Source organism: Olea europaea, chromosome 22 (assembly GCF_002742605.1).
Source record: "Olea europaea var. sylvestris chromosome 22, O_europaea_v1, whole genome shotgun sequence".
Classification (NCBI taxonomy): domain Eukaryota; kingdom Viridiplantae; phylum Streptophyta; class Magnoliopsida; order Lamiales; family Oleaceae; genus Olea; species Olea europaea.
In genome coordinates this window covers 5235242-5254166 of record NC_036258.1, presented here as the reverse complement: position 1 = coordinate 5254166, position 18925 = coordinate 5235242, and the positions used below count along the sequence as shown (strand labels likewise).

At 42.6% G+C, this 18925-nt stretch overlaps 2 protein-coding genes across 2 annotated transcripts; one reads left to right on the top strand and one right to left on the bottom strand.

The window, feature by feature from the left end:
* The first annotated feature begins 722 nt into the window (after positions 1-722).
* On the top strand, positions 723-3159 carry LOC111371489 (epoxide hydrolase A-like). Its single transcript, XM_022993518.1, has 3 exons — positions 723-1385; positions 2282-2511; positions 2797-3159. The coding sequence occupies exons 1-3, from the start codon at positions 909-911 to the stop codon at positions 3041-3043; spliced, it is 954 nt and encodes a 317-aa protein (XP_022849286.1). The 5' UTR covers positions 723-908; the 3' UTR covers positions 3044-3159.
* Positions 3160-3391: 232 nt separating this feature from the next.
* Positions 3392-7131, bottom strand: LOC111371490 (probable acylpyruvase FAHD1, mitochondrial). Its single transcript, XM_022993519.1, has 7 exons — positions 6797-7131; positions 6510-6675; positions 5874-5926; positions 5586-5648; positions 5119-5169; positions 4267-4384; positions 3392-3740 (listed from the first exon to the last, which is right to left on the bottom strand). The coding sequence occupies exons 1-7, from the start codon at positions 6995-6997 to the stop codon at positions 3628-3630; spliced, it is 765 nt and encodes a 254-aa protein (XP_022849287.1). The 5' UTR covers positions 6998-7131; the 3' UTR covers positions 3392-3627.
* Positions 7132-18925: the final 11794 nt, after the last annotated feature.

The following is an 18925-nucleotide window of genomic DNA, read 5'->3' as shown; positions in this document are numbered from 1 at the left end:
ATTCTTGATAGATTGAAGAAGATAATCTCTTTCTTACTTTAACAAAGAGAGAATTTTCTTTACTTAAGATCTTTATTCTTAATTCTAAGAAAAGATACAGTGAGGGCAAGAAGCTGAAATAGCAGAATTCTCATTGAGGCAAGAGGCCGTTTAAGGGAGCAGTTTGCAGATTCAGAGCCTGAAGGTCACTCGGTTCTAAGAATACAGATTTAAGATCAAAAGTAAGGTAAAATTATTGTCTTTGTTAAATTTAGAAAGAATTCTTCTAATATCTTGAAAGAATTGTAGGGATTATTATTGTTCATGTTTGCAAAAAACTTATCTAAATATGTTATTATTCATAAAGTTTGCAAGGAATTATTTGAATAATGCCAGGTTATACAATTAAAGGATTAGATAATCTGTTAGATAGATTAATGGAAAAAATAGAAAATATTTATTCTCAATTAGAGATTATGGATATATTATCGAAGGAATTTGATAATCTTAGTAAATTACATGATAATTATATTACAGATTATGCTAATTTATTAGATCAAAGGATGAAATTATATATTAAAACTCGAAATGAGAGAAATAGAGGAATTTAAGACTATCCCAATAAATTAAGGATATCTTGTGCAATATATAATAAATTATTTCATTAAGGGTATTATAGACATTTTACCAAAAATGAATAGTAGTAGACCATTTATAAAAATCTCCCATATTACTTTGAGTGTCGAAATGCATACCTTTCTATTCGGGGAGGTGCCTGCCTACGTCTTTCCGCTTGGGTCCAAGTGTAGAGCTGAGATTATGTTGACGTGCTGAATCCACCGGATTCGGAGGTCACTACCAATTCTGGCAGTCTTGTCGCCCTTCAAAATTCATTTATACTCTCAAACAAAGAGAAAGAGAAACACAATATGGAGAAAATAGAGCACAAGATCATACCTGCTAATGGCCAGAACATTCACGTAGCCGAGCTTGGTCAGGGCCCATTAGTGCTCTTCCTACATGGCTTCCCTGAGCTTTGGTACTCATGGCGCCACCAAATTCTGTACCTGGCTGCTCAAGGCTACAGAGCTGTGGCGCCGAATCTGAGGGGCTATGGTGAAACTACTGGTGCACCAGTTGAGGACCCATCAAAATTCACTATTCTTCACATGGTTGGTGACCTGATTGCGCTCCTTGATGTCATTGAGCCTGATACAGATAAGGTGTTTGTTGTTGGGCATGACTGGGGTGCTTCCATAGCCTGGCACTTGTGCTTGTACAGACCTGATAAGGTGAAGGCTTTGGTGAATTTGGGTGTTGCTTTTTTCCCGAGAAGTCCTGAAATGAATCCAGTGGACATGTTTCGCAGTCTTTATGGGGATGATCACTATATTTGCAGATTTCAGGTATTCTATTGTGCAAATTAGTGTGCGTGCGTGTAAGGGGCACAACTGCCTCTAATGCCCACATTGCTCGTGGTAAGTCTTGCTAGAGGCAAGTCTGTCTTGTGGGCTTATAAGCGCGCTGACTATTTTTCTGTTTTGAGGGTGAATTTGCTTGTAAGAGAAGTGGACATCAATTTATAGAATATTTATTTTCTGCCCCAACTTATGTTAGAGATAGTTGTTCCATGCTCACAAACAACTACTTCTAAGTCCTATGTTGCTCGTCATATGTCATTAATAGAAATGAAAAATTCAGCCTTTTGAATATACTGGCTTTCTCTGGTTTTAAGGCTGAGTCCTAGGTGGGTTCTTGCAACTGAGGGAGACAACAATATTGATTTTCAGTATAGAACCTTGAGTTGCATCACACATTTTGTGTTTATGATAGTTCTTCATGAATCATTTTGGATTTGAGTCACAATTTAAGCAATATAATGATTCATGAGGGCTTAATTTGATGATGGTGAACAACAGCAGTTATACTTAATCTACAGAAACCCGAGGAAGAGAAATCGTGTGTGAACCCATTTGTTTACATTTTATGTTTATCGATACCCTTTATTTAGGATCCCCTGTGAGTATGGTTCCGATAATTTGTTTTCAAGAAGAATCTGAACGTGGTAAAGCGGCATCAAAGCCAATTTAGTACCGTGGCAGTACATGGAAATGTATAGAAATATAAGAAAAGTTCAAGAAATCAAGCACATGTTATTTGCCTTGTGAAGCTTCAATGAATAAAAATGATCTAGGTGAATCCTCTAAATCACCAGTCGGGTACTAGATGTAGCTTTTTCTTTACGAGTGAATTTTATCTTCGATGATCAAATTGACAGGAATATTGGTTGACAATGTTTCAGGAACCTGGGGATAGAGAAGCTGAGTTTGCGCAGATTGGCACCAAAGAAGTTCTCAAGAACTTTTTTGCATTCCGCACTCCTGGTCCATATTATTTTCCCAAAGGCAAAGGCTTCGGTGGTTCTGCTGATAAGCCAACTTGGTTATCAGAAGACAATTTGGAGTATTACACCAAAAAGTTTGAGCAGACTGGATTCTCAGGAGGAGTGAATTACTACCGTGCTTTTGGCAGGTACTTGGCCTCTAGACGTCTCCAATGCCGCCTACATGCATAGTTTTATATATCTGTACCAAAATCACAGAGCTATAATGGAAAATTCTCACACCCTCTTTCCTTATTTATGACTTAAGATGTTCAGACAGTTGGACTGTTTTGACAATTTTAAACTAGAAAGTTTAGAGTAAAATTTTATGTTCAGTTGGCTCAACACACTTGCTTTCACAAAAATACTTACCATACCTCGAAGCCAAATGCAGTGTAATGTTTTGGATTGATATATCTAAATAAGAATTGCAGGAACTGGGAACTGAATGCGCCGTGGTCAGGGGCTCAGGTGAAAGTGCCAACGAAATACATCGTTGGGGAATTAGACCCGACGTATCATATAGCAGGGGCCAAAGAATTTATACACAAAGGGGGATTCCAGAAATACGTGCCATTGTTGAAAGAAGTTGTTGTGATTGAAGGTGCAGCACACTTTATCAACCAAGAAAGGCCAGCAGAGATCAATCAACACATTTATGATTTTCTTAAACAGTTCTAAACCCTCTTGTACATGGAATTAGTTTCTTTAAGCTCATGTGCCTGCTTGTATGTTCAAATAATTATTATAACCAAATGTTTGTTTGCAAAGAATATCACTATCTTGTCGTTTATTTATTGATGTCCATAAATCGATTGAGAAAAGAAGGATATAGCAGTGACCTTGAACGGCTGCTTCCAATAGAAGACCGATTCCAGAGTCATTTCAGGTCTAATACAGCATGTGAATGTCTATTTTGTAAAGAGCGGTGAGATATAACGACTTTAATTGTTCATGTTCTTGAAAATGTCCATAAATGCATTCTTGAAAGGTAAAGCATTTGTAGAACCGTTGCTTAAAGAACTTGAATGGACAACCCACAAATGTTACCCTACTATTATTCCAAAATCACATGAAAATCCAAATTTTGTCTTAGTTATATGGTAAACAGATTGTTTCATGTTGTAACGAAATCAGTTCTAGAGCTTTTGAACAGGCTTCATTATTTTCAAGCTGGTAATTCAAGACGAGATATAAATGAAACAAGAAATGTTACATCATTTCCAGTAAGCAACCTTCAATGCTGTGCTAAGAGTAAAAGTCACTTAATGCTTCACTCTACGGCGTCTTTCAACATCAAACTGCACGTCCAACAGGCCAGTGATTCCAGCATCTATTTTTTGACCGATCTTAACTGGACCAACTCCTTGAGGAGTGCCTGTATAAGAGAACAAATGTTAAATGACATAATATTGCTTTACAAACAGATTATGCTATAGTAATGTTGCACCATGAGCAGTTTAGAACTACTGAATTTAGTCAGGGTGTAAGCGGGAATAAGATTGCTTGCAAACGGGGTAGAAAGTATATGGATGAAAGAGTTAAAGATAAGATCATTTATAATGCTTCTTGGTAGTCAGCAAAATGACTCGTATTCTTCCTTTAAGAGGATACCACACCAGTGTTGACTAGAAAAGAATTCCCTTTTTCCTCTGATTTTTCGTTTTCTTTTTCATTGCTGCGGAATGTGTGGGAGAGAAAATAAGAAGTCTGTAAAAAGTTCAGCAATTCAATCCATGCACAGTATATCAAGATCATTATAACACCGGCAAGCACTTGATTTATGGCATTAGCAAAATGATAAAATAACTAATAAGTAAGAGGACCGATCAACGTTTTTAAAAGAAACCCCCAAGAAACAACATTAGCGAAAAGAAAGTAGCAGTTCGCCTGTGTCCTTGTACCTGTTAGAATAACGTCTCCCTCAAGAAGTGTCATGATAGAACTTATGTGGCTAATCAAATATGGAATATTAAATATCATATCTTTTGTTGATCCTTTCTGCCGGGTTTCTCCATCAACCTGCAGGAAGAAAATTTATTCAAAGAACAGCATTATATGGTGAACATGGTATGCAAGGACCTGAGCCATACCCTAACGTTGGTCACAAACCGACAAAAAACACTTAAAAGTCCACATGAACTAGTCACAATATTCTCCCATAAGAGAGATGAGATGGACTTACAAACTTCACACTCAAATTTTCTATATCCTCATCAGTTATCACATCTACTCACTTTCCATAACCCATTCAACGAATTTAAGCATGTCCACGTGTAGGGTCCCTTTTTTGGTGCAGTCAATGCCAGACGAAGACCCTTCCTTTAATATTTGTTTCGAGTTTGTCCTTTTTTTTTTTTTTTTGGGACTCAAAAATAAGCATTGCATACATTAACACAGCCATCGCGTTCTCCAATAATGCAGAGTCCATTTCCAATATAGTTGGCTGTTTTTTTAATGAATAACCCCCACTCAGCATGAGCCATGCTGTTAATAGTCTGTAAGGACCAAGCCAGTGCCACCTGTCCCATTTTTACACCCTTAGGCCCTAACGACAGGAGTGGCCTGCACCCCCTGTAAGGACTTGGTTGGATGCTCAGCTCTGCCAACATAGTTGGGCACTATTACTAATTAACTGGCCTTAAATATTTAAACTGACACCGACAAGTAGTGACTAAAACTATTCTACCACAATTGATGTTGGATGGAGTCTTACATGCAAAAGAGGCACACTAATGATAAGGAATGAACAGTACCTTCAACCACAACTCTACGTCATGAGGGTTTGGCAACATCGCTGTAGGTATCTGCAGAGATACTCTGAGAAAGTTAATGATGAAACACTCAAGAAGAAAGGTAGTTACTGATAGATAAAAACATAACAATGAAACAAAATACCACCATACATAGGTTAGTGATAATTCATCATTTCATCTTTGACAGTACTTTTTTCTTTTGGTAAGTGTCATCTAATAATGGATTATTCAGTCCTATTTGCTTTCCCACAAAAGCTTAGATATTGCAGTAGAATTGGTGGGGTTTCAGTGCAGGGCTTTTTTTGGGGGGTGGGGGGTGTAGAACACTAATCACAAAAGGAACCGCGAACAGCTTGTATGCAGAATGCTTAGGGTTACAATTTTAACCCTTAGACTCGATTAAGCATATGAGCACTCATGAAAATAAGGGCAATGTGTAAACATGAGTATTCTGATCTGATTCTTACAACAGAGCTGATTGGAGTGAAGGTGTCTTGGCCTTTTGCTACAGTCCATGGAAGACCTGCAGACTTCAGCAAAAAATTGAAAAGGTGAAAACCTGCAATAATGACAAAATAAGAAGAAAAAGAAGAGAAGAAAGACACTCCCAACTAAACGAAAGTAAACTCAATGAGGCACAGGTATGAAAAAATAAGAAAATATAGATCACCTATATCCGAACTGCAAATATTGCAATGATATCGTGTAGTGCATATACACGATGATTAACTGTAGAATCATAAAAATATTTACACCTTAGCAGTAGATTGGATTTCCCTCGCTGTCATATCCAAGGCAAGAGCATAACCTGGAACAGAAAATTGTAGACCATTCAGTTCTGTTTTGTATTGACGGTATTATTAATCTCCTAGCATGAAATCTGAACTTTGTGGGTCTTGTTCTTTCTTCTTTTTAAATCACAGAGCATCCAGTTGAATCATTTACAAAGCAATTAAAAATACTATGAATTTAATCATCTTCATTTATTGCAGAAGACCAAAACAAAAATTCTAGTAAACCTCAAACGTGCTTCACATTTGACAAAAAGTTAGTTTAAAGTAACTTTTAAGCTCAGTAAAACCTGATAAACAGAAATTTCATTGGGCAAGTGTCAGGAATTCGAATTTCTACACATAGATGATAGTCAAGCAAGTCAAATTGGCCAAAACATTAGGTAACAATTCAACAGCTTCAGCCTAGCAAAATCCAAAACCAATCATTCAGAAGCTAAGCAGGCACGTTTAAACACTATTTTAATTAAAATTACATTTATCCAAACATAAAAATCTCCTACCTTTTTTTTTTTCCTATGAAGTTTAGAGGTCCAACAACATTAACAGACTTTTACACATATTGGTCGAAATTGTAATAACAGATAAAAATTATTATACCTCCAATATAGTCCATGGCGGTGGCTTCCGGCACGTCACGAGCCCGTCGACCAATGACTACTGCCAGCTCCACCTCGTGATCCAGTGCCTCCAGTGGCTCGGGCACCTCAATTTTGCCTCCGTTCTCCAAATACGATGTCGTTGGCTTCATAAACAACACCGGCTCCTTCAAACAAATCAAACCAAAAAATAAAAAATAAAAAAAAATTAATAAAACATTTTTTCATATGACAAATTAAAAAACATTAATTAAAAAAAAATTGTCGTATATATGTACAAGTAGATACTTTGGGGACGGCGTTGCCGAGTTCTTTGGCGTGGGCGGCGTAGTTGCGGCCAACGGCGACGATTTTAGTTCCGACGCTAAGGAGTTTTTGGTATGCCGAATAGGACGTCGCCATTTTCGGGGATTTCGAGATTCTGGTAGTACTTGCAAATACAATATTAGTACTAGGGAAAGCTGCTCCTATGTGGATCTGGGTATACATATACAAGAAAATGTATGCATAGGCAGGGAAGGTTGAGAGAGAAGCTAAAATTTTCCAACAAATTGTTCGATTTCAATAGAAAGAGCAAATAGCAACAAATGTCCCAATCTTTAATTTTGTTTGCACTTTGGTTACCAATATCGCATGGAAGAACATAGCGTCACGCTTAGTAAAGTTTCTAAGCTTACAAGCACACCTTTTTATGTCCTATGGATGCGTTACTGTTAGCTCTTCAATGGAAAGACATTTCAATTCTCGACATGATTAGTCATGTGAGTAAAATAGATGTTGTTGGAGCTAAATATCACATTAAGGGAGAATCATTTTTTTTGGACGATTTTAACATCTCTACAATTCAATTATTTTGATAAACCTTATTTTTCGTTTTTCGATATGTAATAAATACTACATAATTATTATCATTTATGAAATTTGTGTTATTAATTCTCAATTAATTAACATTCATGTTAACCTAAATTCAATGAATTTTCATTTGATAAATCTTAAATTACATGAATTTAGAGCTATTATAGATGAATTTATTCATATTCATGTATCTAAAAATTTTAATGGGTTATTAAATTTATGTATTAACAATTAATTTTTTTTGTCTCAAATGTAATATAAAATATTGTTTATTTATAGTATTTCATCATTACAAAAAAATTTGAATCATAAAAATTGAGTTTTGAGAGTACAATTTTATTCTCTTAAATTTCTAGGCTAGATTTTATTTTCTTCAATTCATCCAAAACTCATCAAATCCTCTAACAAATTGATACCAATTATTACTTTTACATCATTTATAAAATATTTTAGAATAACATGCAAGGCACGTTCAACTTTGACTAGTACAAGAAAATGTATGCATAGGCAAGGGAGATTGAGAGAGAAGCTAAATTTTTCCAACAACTTGTTCACTTTCTATAGAAAGGGCAAATAGCAATAAATGTCCCAATCTTTAATTTTATTTGCACTTTGGTTCCCAATCTTTTTTTGATTACTATGTTCTCATCGCATGTAAGAATATATCATCATTCTTAGAAAAGTTTCTAAGCTTACAAACACACATTTTTATGTCCAATGGATGCGTTACTGTTGGCTCTTCAATGGAAAGGCATTCCAATTCTCGACATGGTTAGTCATGCGAGCAAAATAGATGTTGGGTGGGGCTTTCCAACAATTCCCAAAATGGGCAGAGAAAAAGTTATCTTGATGGATTCTGTTGACCCCAAAAAATATTGCCAACAGATGCAGAACCCACCCACGCACACATGAGCGAAAGTCCAACACGCTAAGACACGTGGACGGTCTAAAATGAGCAGATCAAGGGTATGGGAGTAGCTCAACGGCACGGGATGAGAAAGTTCGGAATTCGGCGGGATGTTCTTAGACCGATTGTACAATAATTATCAATCGATGTTTGTAAATGTGTATCTAAATATGTATAAACTCGTTTGTGTTGCAAGATAATAAGAAAAAGAGAGTTAAGTAAAGTACGATTTTTTGTATTGATTCTTGCATTAGTCTTTGTATGGGGTACATGGGGGAGTATTTATAGTGTCACAAGTTAGATAGTGACCTTTGGTTCGGGGTACATGTGGCCTCATCCGGTTAATTTACATGTCAAATTGTAGGCATAAGCCGCACCTAACCTGCTATACATTTATTGATTGGCAGAGCCGCCTCTACTAGTGACAAGACTTAACATTTACACTCATGACAAACGTCCTATCAATCATTCAAGTAAGATCTTTGTGCAGATGATCTCTTAGGAGAAGTGTCTATGGAAGATGTTTTGTGATTCGGAGGCTGCTACCTCGGCTACAGAGTTTCGGCTAATAGGGCCTCGTCCACCTTCAAAGGGCCTCGGCATATGGGCTTCAGAAGCTCCTCAAGAGGCAATGATAGATGGGTCTCGACATATATGGGCCTAGGCTTCTATGGACCTCGATTTGTGGGCCTAGGCTATGCAAATCACCTCAGCTTGAGTGCCACGTGGTTCGACATAAGTTGGCTGTGGGCCCCGGTGGGTTGCCCAAGTGTGCAAACACATAATAATAGTCCCCTAAATCCAAGTATAGTCATTTATGTAATGCGAGAACTTTGATGAAGTAAAGCCAGCCAGTTAAGTTGAAAGAAATTTTTGAAATTTTTATACCCAAAATTTTTGAAATTTTTGTACCCCAAATAACAGTCCCTTAAGTCCAAGTATAGATATTTATATCATGGTTGGAGTTAGAAATGTGTTGTTGTGGAAGAATGATGAAGTCGAGGTGGTTTGAGAAACCGAACCTGCGAGGCTTGTGGAGGCCGAATTCTGATGAGGAAGTCGAGGTGGTTGAGAAATTGAACCTGCGAGGCTTGTGGAGGCTGAATTCTGATGAGGAGGCCGAGGTGGTTGAGAAATCGAACCTGCAATAAATTCTGATGAGGAAGCCGAGGTGGTTGGGAAATCGAACCTGCGAAGCTTGTGGAGGTTGAATTATGAGGCTCATTGGTAATGATTGTTCCTTAATAGCTGTGTCAATGATTTGATGTTTTACGCATATTTTCGAGGAAATGTGGCTGGACCATTCAACTTCCTAGGCGTCTGCTGTCGTCGAATTTGAGTCGTAATTATGAGCACAGCTGGAGCTTCTAGAAGCAGACGTGTTTGGGGAGGTGCGTGGAGGACATGCTTGAATCTGAAGCGTAGGTTTGAAAAATCGTTTGAATTCTACGCCTTGGATTTAATTTAGAATGAAGGGTCCAGATTCAATGAGCTTTGCTCAGACGGTTGGGGTTCGTCCTGACCCTTTATAAAAGGCGAGAGACCCTCATTTTTCTGGATTTTCAACCTTTGCAATTTGATTTCTTCTTCAACAGCTCAAGTTTTTCGGAGTCCAAACAGTCGATCTTCTCGTTTTCCGGTGTTACTCCGTTCGCGTAGTCATTTTCCATAGGTATTTTCACAGAAACTCCCTTGTATTGAGTTCATCCTTTTCTGATATGAAGTCCACCTCGAGTAGGGAATTAGTAACTGTTGCGTCATTTGGCGAGGGGGTGAGTCACAGAGGGGTCCCCGAGGTCGAGCAATATGTTATCATCGAGGAGCTAGTAGATTACAGTGAGGAGTGAGGGGCGTCCAGAGTGCCTTCAAATATGACCTTGAAGAGGCTGGGGGAGATCAGTAAGAGGTACTGTGTACCTCATTATGTGGAAATGTTGGTGCCCGAGGCTCATGAGCGCGCCTGCTATCCGAGGCCCAGATGCATGGCGGTGAATGAATACATGTTTAAGGCATGTATGTGTTTCCTTTGCACCCCTTCTTTAGGGCGGTGCTGAGAAACTTTATGTTGTCGCTGACCCAGGTTCTGCCGAATGGGTAGAGCCAGTTGGTTGGCTCGTTCTTCCTGTGAAAGGAAGTGTCACTTGGGAAGGACATGCCTCTCCACGTCTTCATGACCCTATTCCAGCCTAGGGTGATAGGTAAGGAGTCAAGGGGGTGGTATTACTTAACTCCTTGGGGGGCTCACGCACCATTTGTGGTGGGGCTGCTTTCTTCCATCAAAGGGTGGAAGGAATCATAGTTCTGGGTGAGGGGCAGGTGGCAGGTAGTGGAGGGGGACACAACCTTGACTTGCACAGTACCGACCCAATACTACGTACTACGAAGCTCGTGAGTCTCCCAGCCTAAGTAGTTTACATTTCGTATTCAAAATTTTCTTTTTCTAACTATCGAGGCTTGCTGTGCAGATAGTAGTACGAGGTTCGAGTTGAGCAAGGAGGAGTTTGAAGTGATAGAAGACATTTACAAGAGACCTCTGAAACTTTGGCACTTTGTCCACCTCATCGACCAAAGCCGCTACTTCATTGACTTTGAATTGATGGTGTCCAAAGGTAAGAGGCTTGTATACTTGTGTATTTATTGCTTTTTGTTTCGATGTTGATGTACTGACATGGTTTGCAGACAAATTCAAGAGGAGGGAGTACCCAGCCCCAGAAATGGCCTCTATCCTTAGGGCCACATCCAATGTGACAGCGAGGCCCCTGAAGCCGGGGTTAAGTGGTGCCAAGGAGGTCCGGGGGAGGGTGGAGCACCTCTCCAAAGATAGCAGTTTCAGGGGTGCTTGAAGGCCAAAGAGCCTCGGGAAAAGGAGAAGGTCCCCGAGGAGCAGAAGAAGAGGAAGCTGGTGAACATCACCAGCTCATTTGGGAAGTTCGGGACCTCTGTGCCCCATAAAGGAAAAGAAGCCCCTCAACCGAAGCTCCTGGAGGCCGTCTCAAAATCGGTGAACATTGAAATGGTGCGGCGCACTGAGGCTGAGGAAGGGGCTGCGAGGAGGGTGGTTGAGAAGGTAGAGGATGAAGCTGCCAAGCAGAGGCCTGCAAGAGTGCAAGGGAAATCTCCAAACTTCCTTACCGAGAGGGAGGAAATCCTGGCCCCGGCATTGGTGGAGACTCTGCCAGCCAAGATCCGAAGCACTACTAAGAGCTTCTACAAATTCTGGACGGATCGATGGTAGTTGCACGCCTCTTCCTATGACGTGGTGGACTTGACAAGGGCCTTTGTGAGCCAAAGTGTGAAGACCTTTGGCCTCGTATTGGAGTGCAGGGAGGCCCTTACTGATTTTCAGACGAGGACCCAATCCTCGGAGAAAAAGGTGACCTCCCTCGCACAGGAATTGAAGAAGGCCAGGGCCAAGGCAGAGGAAGCGAGGGTCCAAAAAATTGAAGACACGGCCAAGCTGGAGTCTGCTTTGGCTCAGATCAAGGTCTTAAAGAAGGAGGTCTATGAGTCCCAGTGCAATGTGGCTTCCCTTACCAAGAAAGTGGAGATCTCCAATGACCACCAAAAGGTGACTGCTGAGGCCTTGGAGAAGGCCAATCTGGAGCTGACTAGGGCCCAAGACACCTACAAGTTCTTAAAGGGCCAAATAAAGTGGCATGTGGATGAATTGGACAAGGCAAGGGAGGAGGCCAATGTGGTGAGGAAAGAGGCAGTCAAAGACTACATTGCCAACTTCCACAACACTGAGAAATACAAGGGCTTCAGCATCTACTGGAGAAATTATGCTTATGCCGAAATGATGGAGAGGGCTGAGGAACTCTACCTAAATCAAGACCTGTCATAGTTGAGGTCGGAGTTTGTGGATGAAGTGCCTCAGACCTCAGTTGATGAAGCGGTTGGAGATGAAGCAGCGTAGGTAGAAGAAGGGAGTTTTGATGCTCAGGCTGCGGAGGCACATCCACCATCATCCGAGGCTTAGGATACTTTACTTTTCAGTTAATTCCGATGTACTGGCCTTAAGCCCTCCTTTTGTAACTAATTGAAAATCAATATAATCTCTTTCATTCAATATTGTTCTTCTTCCAAGTGCATTGGTCTCGTTAAGTAATTGAACTAATAACCTTGACTTGATATCCCAACTCCAATCACTAAAGCAAGTAAATTTTACTTGAGCCACACGAACCATGACTGATATTGGACTTAAGTAAGTAAATTGTACTTAAGCTTAATAACTGTAACATGAATAAATCCTAAGACTGGACTGTCTTTCAGCTGAACTGAGAACATTGCTAGGTCTGATTGAAAAGGTAGTTGCGTGAAGCTCGTAGTGGTTGAGCTTTGTAAATCAATGGGTAAAGAAGTTCGATCCTCGTTGAGGCTTGTCCCCTTGGCTTTTAGCCTCGCCAAAGGGAGGTAAGTTGCGTGAGCCTCAGAGTTCAAGCGAGGTGGCCCAGAGATGGGACGCTGACCTCTCCTCCGAGGTGATGATGCTTCCCAACATGGTGAATGATGCACCCATGTTGAGGCTTTTCCTAGTCGCGTTCAGCCTCGTCAAAGGGAGGCAAGTGGCGTGCACCTCGAAGTTCAAGTGAGGTGGCCCAGATATGGGACGCTAACCTCTCCTCCGAGGTGACGACGCTTTCCAACATGGTGGATGGTTCATCCATGTTGAGGCTTCTCCCAATGGTGTTCAACCTCGCCAAAGGGAGGCAAGTGAGCGTGCGTCTCGGAGTTCAAGCGAGGTGGCCCAGAGATGGAACGCTGACATCTCCTCTGAGGTGACGACGCTTCCAACATGGTAGATGGTTCAACCATGTTGAGGCTTCTCCCAGTGGCATTCAGCCTCTCCAAAGGGAGGCAAGTGGCATGCGCTTTGGAGTTCAAGCGAGGTGGCCTAGAGATGGGACGCTGACCTCTCCTCCGAGGTGACGACGCTTCCCAACATGGTGGATGGTTCATCCATGTTGAGGCTTGGGTGAAGGCTTCTCCCACTAGTGTTCAGCCTCACCAAAGGGAGGCAAGTGGCTTGCGCCTCGGAGTTCAAGCGAGATGGCCCAAAGATGGGACGCTAACCTCTCTTCCGAGGTGACGATGTAGTGTGACACTTGAATTCAATCATGGACAATTTTATTGAATCATGAAAATGTTACATGAGTTGGGAAAGATCGTACAGCAAGGTAGTACATTCATTGATAATAGATTCGGAAGTGCTCAATATTTCATGGACGGGGTTGTACCTTGTCGTCCATGTCTTCAATCAAGTATGTCCCAGGTCGGATCTCGTCCTTGATTCTATACAGGCCTTCCCAATTTGGATCCAAGGTACCGGTGCCTGGTTCCTTGGAGGAGAGGAAGACTCTCCCGAGGACCAGGTCGTTGATTCGAAATGACCTATTCTTTACCTTTGAGTTGAAGTACTTCGTCATTTTTCTTTGATATGTGGTGAGCTTTAGCTGGGCATATCTCTTCTTTCCTCAATGAAGTCGAGGTCGCACATCCGAAGCTCGTTGTTTGTTATTTCACTGAAGTGCAGACGTCGTGAAGATGAAAGTCCGACCTCGACGAGGCTCATCGCCTCGGTTCCGGATGCCATGAGGAAAGGTGTCTCCCCTGTGGAGGTCCTCATAGTGGTTCAAATTGTCCAAAGCACTTGTGGCAGCTCATCCACCCAGACCCCTTTTGACACATCAAGCTTCCTTTTCAGGACGTGTTTGATGGTCTTGTTCACAGCCTCAACCTGGCCATTTACTTGTGGGTGGTGAGGTGTGGAGAAATGCTTCTTGATGCCAAGTTCTTCACACAAACTTCTGTCCGTCTTGTTGTCGAACTGTTTACCATTGTTTGAGACGATTGAGTAGGGAATCCTAAACCGACATATAATGTTCTTTCCCAAGAACTTGGAAGTATTTGTTTCTGTGATTTTTGCCAGTGGTTCAGCCTCAACCCACTTTGTGAAGTAATCAATGACCACAATTGCAAAGCTCGCGCCTCCTCTGCCTTTCGGTAGAGGACCTATGAGTCCACACCCCACTTCGAGAAGGGCCAGGGACTGGAGACCGTGGTCAAATCTTGCAATGGTTGTCTTTGGTTAGAAGAGAATCATTGGCATTGTCACATTTTCGTACAAACTGAAAGGTGTCCTTTCTCAAGGTAGGCCAATAGTACCCCTGTCTCAGTATTTTTTGCACCAAAGATAGACCTCCAGAGTGGTTGCCGGAAACACCCTCGTGGACTTCCCTTAAAATGTAGGTTGCCTCTTCTCCTCCCATGCATCAAAGGAGTGGAGAGGAGAAATTCCTCTTGTAGAGTACGTCATCAATGAAGAGGAAATGAGCTGACCTCCTCCTTAGCTTGTAAGCTTCATGCTTATTAGTGGGAAGTACCTGGTCCTTTAGGTAAGCTACGATGGGCTGCATCCAGGTAGGAGTCTCGGCCACCCACATCACATGGGGGCCTTAGTTGATGGTATGAGGAGGTGCTCTATTGGGATTACTGTGAGTAGTTCAGAGTCCTTGCTACTTTCAAGTTTGGAGAGTGCATCCGCATGTGCGTTTTCAACACAGGGGATCTGGATCAACTCAAACTTTTTAAAGGATGGGATGAGGTTCATCACCATTTTCAAGTAGGAGGCAATGGTTTTGTCTCTGGCTGAGAAGTTGCCGTTCACCTGGCTAACAACCAGTTGGGAGTCACTACTGATAAGTAGCCTCTTTACTTACATTTCTCTAGCTAATCTGAGGCCTGCAAGAAGTGCATTGTATTTTGCCACATTGTTGGTGGCCTTGAACCCGAACCTCATAGTTGAGTTCAACTTATGACCTTCTGGACTGATGAGGACAACTGTGGTACCTAAGCCGATATCCCCCGCCGATCCATCTATGAATAAGTTCCATGTAAGGGGCTCGACATGTTCCATGATTTCATCCACCTCGAGTAAATTGGCAAATTCTGCCACAAAATCAACCAAGGCTTGGCCCTTGATGGCCGCCCTAGCCTTAAACATGAGGTCAAATTCACCTAACTGCACCGCCCATTTCAATAATCTTCCTGAGGCATCGGGCTTTTGAAGTACCTGCCTCAGGGGAAAGTTTGTTAGCACATGTATGGTGTGGGCTTGGAAATAGGGCCTCAATTTCCTTAAAGCCATGATAAAGGCCAAAGCGAGCTTCTCCATATCGGGGTAACGAATTTTCGGCGATAGGAGTGCTTTACTTGTATAGTATACGAGGAGTTGGGTGGTCCCCTCTTCTCGGATTAGAACCGCATTGATGGACTCATTGAAGATGGGCAAATACAGCTGAAGAATCTCGTCGGGCTTCGGTTTGGAGAGGAGGGGGGCCTGCCCCAGGTGCCTTTTCAGGCCCTAGAAGGTCTCTTCACATTCTTCGGTCCATTGGACCTTCTTCCCAGCTTTCAATACTTTGAAAAATGGGAGGCATTTGTCTGTAGCTTTGGAGACGAAACAACTAAGTGCGGTCACTCGCCAATCAAGTTTTGTACCTCCTTAGGCTTTTGGGGGAACCTCATCTTCCATAGGGTCTCAATCTTCTCAGGGTTGGCTTCAATTCCGCGTTGGTTGACCATGTATCCTAAGAATTTTTCGGAGGCAACCTCGAAAGCGCACTTGAGGCTCATCATATACCTTCTCAAGATTTGGAAGGTGTTGTTGAGGTGCGTTATGTTGTCCCCAGCTTCCAAACTTTTCACAAGCACGTTGTCTACGTAGACTTTCATTGTCTTGCTGATGAGGTCCACAAACATTTTGTTGACGAGCCTTTGATATGTGGCCCCGACGTTTTTCAACCCGAAGGGCATCATCTTATAGCAGTAAAGGCCTCTGTTTGTGATAAAAGAGGTGTGTTCCTCATCGATCGGGTGCATGAAAATTTGGTTATAGCCAGAGTATGCGTCCATGAAGCTCAACAACTCGTGCCCAGCCGTGGAGTCTACCAGTTGGTCAATCCTTTGGAGTGGAAAGCTATCCTTCGAGCAAGCTTTGTTGAGGTTAGTGAAATCAATGCATATCCTCCATTTTCTGTTGTGTTTCTTCACTAAAATCGGGTTGGAGACCCACCTCGGATAGGTGGCCTCCTTGATAAAGCCATTTCGGATGAGCTTCTGAACTTCTTCCTTTAGGACGTCATACCTCACAGGGTTGAGGGCTCTTCTCTTTTGTCTGTGCGGGACAACCTTAGGATCAATTTTCAAGTGGTGGCAACTGACCTTAAGGTCTATGCATACCATGTCCTCATGCCTCCAAGCAAAGACATCAAGGTTCCTACTTAGGAAATCCTTGATCTTTTCTTTCAAAATGTTGGACAAGTCTTTGCCCACTGTCAACAATTTGGATGGGTCTCGGGGGTCTACCGAGAAGCTCTCAAGTTCCTCAACTAGGGATGCTTGAGGTTCGTGTTCAATTATGCGGGGGTCAATCTCATTGATGACCAATACTTCCGGAATGGGTGGTGCGTCGATCATTTCCACATCTTCCGGTTCAGATGGAGTATCATCTGGGACATCAGCCATGACTATGTCGACGATAATCACATAGATGTACCGGGGCTTTACCTTTCTGATGGAGCTTAGATAACACTCTCTCGAGTCTCTTTGGTCACCTCTCACCATTGCCACCCCATTTTTCGTTGAAAATTTCATGCATAGGTGGTGGATGGAGGTGACGGCTCCCAATTCCTTTAGAGCTGGCCTACCCAATACTTCGCGGTAGGCCAATCGACTGTCAACAATGAGAAACTCCATGAAGTTCATTGTAGTTTGGGGAGACTCCCCCATCTCCACTGCAAGGGTGATCTTTCCTCTCTGAGTGATGCTATCTCTGGTAAATCCGTACAAGGGAGTGAAGGTGGACGTCAACTCATGGTCCAGTAACATCTTGTCGAAGGTGGATCCGAATAGAATGTTAACAGAGCTACCGTTGTCAACTAACATTCGTTTGAGCCCATTCCGGGTTATGACCGCTCTCACCACAAGTGCATCGTAGTGGGGGTAGTGAACTCTTTCAGCGTCCTCCTGAGTGAAGACAATAGGTGGAGCTTGATTCCTCCGGAAGCTGTGGTCCACAATATAGCTGGTCAGTGGGGGTGCTTAGCCTCACGGGCGTAATTCCTTTTAGCGTTCTGCCTTTCATCATCCACATAAAGGCCTCCAAATATGGTATCCACCTCATGGATAGGGGCCTCATCCTGAGTTTGCCAATTTCTTCGGTGTCTGCGCCCTTCTCTGGGCCTCTCTGCATCGTGCTCCCTTCGTCGCGGGGAAACATCCCTTTGACGGGGAAAGGCCTCTTCACGCCCAGGTCGATTCTCATACCTAGGTGGGGCTTGTTCGCTTGGGGCGATTCATTTCTATCCTGGGGGGTTCCTGCAGGACACGGTGAGCATAGTCTCGACAATTTTCTGTGTCGTGGCCATAGGATCGGTGGTATATGCAGTATCTGGAGAGGTTCGAATTTGACCTATTTCTAGGTCCCGAACCCTGGCCTCTTTCGCTGCGGGATCTTTGCGGAGTTCCCATTTGCTAGGTGTTAGTGACTGAGTTGATATTCTCATATGCCAACGTAGGAACTGCATTCAGAGTGGTGGTGGCAAGTGCTTGCCCATAACTCTCATTATCGGCTTGGTTCATTTGGTAATTCATCAAGTGGGAGATCGACCTTCTAGCACGCTGTCTTTGAGGAGGTGGGAGGCCTCTACTTGCTCTGATCCTATGCTCAATTAATTCTTCATTGATGATCTCCCGTCTCATCATCTCGAGTAGGGCGTCATAGGTGGTGGGATCTTGATTTTGCACGTCCCTCCAAAATAAGGTGTTCATGTTCATGCCTCCTCTCAGTGCAGATAACGCCTCACGGTCGGTGACTTGCACACAGTACGATATCTCATCAGTGAAGCATGGTAGAAAGCTCTTTAGGAACTCCCCATGTGTCTGTCTCATATCTTGGAGACGTTGGATGGGAACCCCTCCCTCTTTGCTCACAGTGAACCTCTTCAAGAAGGTGGTCTTAAATTCGGGCCAACTTCTTATGCTCTAAGGTGGTAACCTAGTATACCAAATTTCAACTACTCTGCTAAGTGTTAAGTGGAAAGCTCTGTATTTCACAGCTAAGGTGGCGCCCCTTAGGCTCATGTGAGTTTTGTAAGCATTCAGGTGCTTCTCTGGGTCGCCTCTTCCGTCATACTTTGGTATCTTGGGCATAACGTAGTGGTTTGGGACCTGGGGCACTCCTTAGTTCCTTTGAGAATGGCAAGTTTTCATCATCATCGTCCAAATCACAGGACTCTGCTACTCATTTGAATCATTTTTATCGGCCTCATACCTTGGTGGTTGGTGAGAGGTGCCAAGACGGTTCCTAGCCTCCTCTTCCCTCCTTTGGCTCCTATTTCTAGGTGGTACAGCACGGGGGGTATTTTCATGCCTTTCTTTCGGCTGTTGAGGCATTGGAGGTGGGGGGCTGTGGCCTTGTCTAAGGCTCGCGAGGCTGTTGTTGCCTAGGCCTCAGTTCTGCAGGGCTGATTCTGTCAAATACACTACCTGACCTCCTATGTCTTCATGGTTCAAAGGGACCTCGGTGGGTCACCCAAAAGCGTAGTTGGAAGAAATATCAACTTCTACTTCCCTTTCAAATGGGCTTCTACCTC

Bases quoted from the DNA above. Each gene is read 5' to 3' on its own strand.
- LOC111371489 (XM_022993518.1), top strand. From the start codon at position 909: ATGGAGAAAATAGAGCACAAGATCATACCTGCTAATGGCCAGAACATT. The intron at 1,386-2,281 runs GTATTCTATTGT...ACAATGTTTCAG, and splicing joins ACTATATTTGCAGATTTCAG to GAACCTGGGGATAGAGAAGC. The intron at 2,512-2,796 runs GTACTTGGCCTC...TAAGAATTGCAG, and splicing joins TACTACCGTGCTTTTGGCAG to GAACTGGGAACTGAATGCGC.
- LOC111371490 (XM_022993519.1), bottom strand. From the start codon at position 6,997: ATGTATACCCAGATCCACATAGGAGCAGCTTTCCCTAGTACTAATATT. The intron at 5,649-5,873 runs GTGTAAATATTT...TTTTTGCTGAAG, and splicing joins AAATCCAATCTACTGCTAAG to TCTGCAGGTCTTCCATGGAC. The intron at 5,170-5,585 runs GTAAGAATCAGA...GTATCTCTGCAG, and splicing joins TCACTCCAATCAGCTCTGTT to ATACCTACAGCGATGTTGCC.